At 61.2% G+C, this 4,443-nt stretch overlaps 1 protein-coding gene across 1 annotated transcript in view; it reads right to left on the bottom strand.

The window, feature by feature from the left end:
- CROCC (ciliary rootlet coiled-coil, rootletin) overlaps positions 1 to 4,443 on the bottom strand; it is a 15,982-nt gene that overhangs the window by 3,123 nt on the left and 8,416 nt on the right. The window contains exons 7-15 of the mRNA XM_026862919.1: positions 4,355 to 4,438; positions 4,103 to 4,270; positions 3,301 to 3,637; positions 2,557 to 2,684; positions 2,362 to 2,482; positions 925 to 1,082; positions 642 to 845; positions 347 to 541; positions 104 to 253 (exon numbers count right to left, since the gene is read on the bottom strand). Of these exons, the coding sequence (XP_026718720.1) occupies positions 104 to 253; positions 347 to 541; positions 642 to 845; positions 925 to 1,082; positions 2,362 to 2,482; positions 2,557 to 2,684; positions 3,301 to 3,637; positions 4,103 to 4,270; positions 4,355 to 4,438 (1,545 nt within the window). The remainder of the gene's footprint in view (positions 1 to 103; positions 254 to 346; positions 542 to 641; positions 846 to 924; positions 1,083 to 2,361; positions 2,483 to 2,556; positions 2,685 to 3,300; positions 3,638 to 4,102; positions 4,271 to 4,354; positions 4,439 to 4,443) is intronic.

Genomic DNA, 4,443 nt, shown 5'->3' with positions numbered 1-4,443 from the left:
GGGGTGCAGGGTGCCGCATGGGGGCAAAATATGCTTCATAGAGTGGGCAAAGGGTGTCAGGTGGGGGAAAAGGACTTGGGTGCCCCCCCACACCGCCCCTCACCTCCTGCTGCTGTCGGACTTGCGCCTCCAGCTCCTCCTTGCTCCGCTGCAGGGCCTCCTGCTCCCCCCGCAGCGCCCGCAGCTGCTCCCACAGCGCTCCCTTCTCCTCCCGTGCCTCCGCCAGCGCCCGCCGCGCCACCTCCAGACCCTCCTGGGATGGGAGGGCGAGAAACACACCCCTGGTGACCCCCCCTCAAAACGAAGGCACCCCGGTGTCACCCCGCCCAAGGGTGCTGGCTCCTACCTGCAGCGCCCGGCGGTCGAGCTCGCCGGCAGCCAGGGCGCTTTGGAGCTGCAGCAGCCGCTCGTGGACCACAGTGCCATCGGCCGAGGCCGGAGCGTTCAGCTCACTGTCCTTCGAGCCACTGGCCACCAAGGCCGCGCTCAGCCTCTCCATGGCCAGCTGCGACGCGCCGGCACGCTGCTCGCTCTCCGCTAGCTACGCCCCCAAAACCAAGAGCCAAACGACATATTATCATGGTTTAAAAAAAAAAAAATAAATCCACGCAATCGGGATTTCGAGGAACTGGTGCCGTTACCTGCTTCTGGAGCAGCTCGGTGCGGTCTTGCATGGCCCGTGCCTCCGCTTGCCGCTCGCCCAGGGCCAGCCGCGCCCGTTGCAACTCGCCCTCCAGCACCCGCAGCTGCAGCTCCAGGCGGGTGCTCCGGCTCTCCGCCGCCTCCAACCGCCTCTTGGCATCCTCCAGCTCGGCCTCGCCAGCTCGCACCGCGCTCACCCTCTCCTGCAAGGCCATAAATCCCTCCGGCATGAATGGGGGTGGCGACAGGAGCAAGATTTCGCCCCCCCATGGCGATGCCCACCTGGGCAGCTCGGCGCTGGCCCTCGGCGGCGTGCAGGCTCCGTTCCAGCGCCGCCACCTTCTCCCGCAGCGCCCTCCGCTCCCGCTCGCCTCGTCGCAGCGTCTCCTCCTGCAGCACCAGCGTGGCCTGGGCGCTGCTCAGCTCCCCGCAGCGACGTCCTGCCGGGGCCACACCACGGTCACCCACCCTACCGGGGTGTGCACAGGGAATGGGGGAGGTTTACCAGTTTTACTGGGGTTTGTGGGATGGGCATAGGGAGTTTCACCAATTTTATTGGGATTTACAGAGTCTGCCCAGGAGGTTTTACCCATTTTAGTGGGGCTACAGGGGATGCACAGGGCATTTACCAGTTTAACTGGGTTTACAGAGGATCCATAGCAGGAGAGTTACCAGTTTTACTGGGGTTTATGGGGATGCAAAGTGGTTTTATGGGAATGTAGGGTGGGTTTACCCATTTCACTGGGATCTATGGAGTCTGAACAGGGGGGTTTACCAGTTTTAGTGGGGTTTATGGGGGTGCATAGGTCTTTTAGCAGCTTTACTGGGGTTTACAGCAGATACACGGGGAATTTACCAGTTTTACTGGGTTTACAGGGGATCCATGAAGGGAGTTTACCAGTTGTACTAGGGTTTATGGGGCATGCACAGGGGGTTTACCAGTTGTACTGGGGTTTATGGGGCAAGCACAGTCGGTTTACTAGTTTTACTGGGATTTACAGGAGTTCCATAGAGGGTTTTACCCATTTTACTGGGGTTTATGGGGCAAACACTGGGGTTTTAACAGTTTTATTGGGCTTTACAGGGGGTCCATGGGGGCTTTTACCAGTTTTACTGGGGTTATGAGGCAAGCACAGGGGGGGAGTTTACCCATTTTATTGGTATTTATGGAGTGTACACAAGGGGTTTTACCAGTTTTATTGGGTTTACGGGGGGTACATTGGTCTTCTATCAGTTCTACTGGGGTTTCTGGGGCAAGCACAGGGGGTTTACCAGTTTTACTGGGGTCTACAAGGGATGCACGGGAGTTTTACCAGTTTTACAATCTATAGGGGGTTTAGCAGTTTTATTGGTGTTTATGGGATGTGTGTAGGTGTTTTACCAGGTTTACTGGGGTTTGCAGGAGATGGACAGAGCGTTTACCAGTTTTACTGGGATTTATGAGGGATGCATGGGGGCTTTTACTAGTTTTACTGGGGTTTACTGGGCATGCACAGGGGGTTTTACTTGGGTTCATGGGAGGTTCTACCCATTTTACCAGCATTTTGGGGCCATGCACAGGGGGAAAATCCCACCGAGCATCCTGCAGTCTCAGGCAGCACCATCACTACCCCCTGTGCCTCAGTTTCCCCAAAAGTCCCCGCTTGCCAGCAAGGCTCCTGTCTGGGACAAACCACCCACAATTTAGGGGGGGATACACCCCAAAAAAACTCCCATCACCTTCCTCGCTTTCAGTGACCAGTTTCTGGAGCTGCTGTGCCCGGGCACCAGCACTGTCCCGCTCCTCCTCCACCTCTGCCAGCCGCCGGCCCAGGCTGCCCACCTGCACCCGCAGTTCCTCCTGGGGCGAGAAAACGGGGCAAGAAAGGGGCTTTTTGGGGACGGTGGGGAGGGGAGGGGAAAGTGGGGCCATACCCGCTCCCGCTGCGCATCCTGCAGCTCGCGCAGGAAATCCCGCAGGGCTGCCCGCACTGCCTCGGGCTCGGCTGCTGCATCGGGGTCCGGGGATGAGCTGGGGCTCCCCGACCCCTCCGGTCCCCCACCTGTATGGGGACAAACTGGGTGATGTGGGGACAGCGGGGCGCAGCACCCAAGGGAGGGAGGAAGGCAGGCTGGAACGAGCAGGATGTGTTGCAGTGGGATGCATGCATGGGATATGGGGGACCCCTGGGGATGTAAGAGATGGAGCAGGGGGGTACAGGGGACCCCCAGGGATGGAGCAGTGGGGTATGGAGGACCCCCAGGGATGCAAGGGACATAGCAACAGGGTGATGGGGTACAAGGGATGGAGATGCAGGGGATGGAGTAAAGGGGTGATGGGGGACCCCCAGGGATGGAGCAATGGGGTATGGGGGACCTCAGGGGAGCAGGGAATGGAGCAATGGGGTACAGGGGACCCCCAAAGATGCAGAGGATGGAGTAATGACGTATGAGAGACCCCCAGGGATGCAGAGGATGAAGCAATGGGGTATAAGGGACCCCCAGGGATGCAGGGGACAGAGCAATGAGCTGATGGGGATGCAAGACCTGGAGCAACGGGATATGGGGGACACCCAGGGACGCAGGGTGTGGAGCACTGCACCGGGACACACTGCACTAGGATGCATCCCCGTCCTCTAAGCAAGGGACGGGGCACTGGGGGGCCCCGGGGACTCTCACCCTTGCCTGGGGAGCCAGCCCGCGTCCGGCCGATGCCCATGGTACGGCGCAGGGCGGACTGGATGCCTCCCAGGCGGGTCTCAGCAGCCCGGCGCAGAGCCTCGCCGCGGGCCAGCTCGGCTTCCAGCCCCTGTGCCCGACCCTCGGCCGCACTCAGGCGCAGGCTCAGCTCGGCCGCTTCGCCCCGCGCCGCCTCCACCTTCAGCTGCAGGTTGCGGGCATCGGCCAGGAGCTTCTTCTCGTTGCCTCGAGCCTCCTCCAGGCTGCGGGCCAGGTCCTTCTCCCGCTGCCGAAATTCACCCTCCACCTCTGACAGTCGCTGCTGCAGGTGCTGGAGCTGAGGGGAGGGGGGGGTGATGGAGGCAGTTGGGGTGCAGGGCACAGAGAAGTGGGGTGATGGGGATGCAGGGGATGAAGCACAGAGTGATGGGATGCAAGTGATGGAGTAATGGGGTGAGGGTGAACCCCCAGGGATGGAGTAGTGGAGTATGGGGACCCCCAGGGAAGCAAGGGACAGAGCAGTGGGGTGATGGGGACACTTCAGGAACACCAGGCCCAAAGCAAGGGGACAATGGGGATGCAAAGGACCCCCAGGGATGCACGGCAGAGCGTGATGGGGACACGCAGAGACATGGGGTACCAGTTATGGGGCGACAGGGATGCATGGGGACAACAGGCATCAGGCTGTGGGGACAGGACACCTTGGTTACGCAGGGTGCCAAACTGTGGGGTTATGGGGACACCTCGGGATGGGGGAGCACTGGAGCAATGGGGCACTGAGGAGTCTTGGGGACACTCCCACCTCTTTCCTGGCAGCCTCTGTGCCAGCCTCACTCTCTACAACCTTCTGCCTGAGGCCGAAGGCTTCGCGACGGTTCTCTTCCTCCCGCTGCTCCTCCAGGGCCACACGCGCCTGCAGCTCGCCCACCTCCTTGCTCCTTTTGTTGTTCTCGCTGTCCAGGTCCTTCACCTTCCCAAGGAGGAGACAGCGGGGGTTGGGGGGCACCCCAAATGCGATGAGGGGTGGTGCGTGTCCCACCATCCTCCTCCTGACCTGCCGGCGCAGCTCCTGCAGCTCGCGGCGGGCGTCGAGGCGGGCGCGCTCCAGCTCCCGCAGGGTTGCCCGCAGCTCCGTCACCTCCC

Source organism: Athene cunicularia, assembly GCF_003259725.1.
Source record: "Athene cunicularia isolate RWA chromosome 21 unlocalized genomic scaffold, athCun1 chr21_part1, whole genome shotgun sequence".
Lineage (NCBI taxonomy): Eukaryota > Metazoa > Chordata > Aves > Strigiformes > Strigidae > Athene > Athene cunicularia.
The sequence above is the reverse complement of the archived record's forward strand: the minus strand, read 5'-3'. Positions and strand labels throughout refer to the sequence as shown.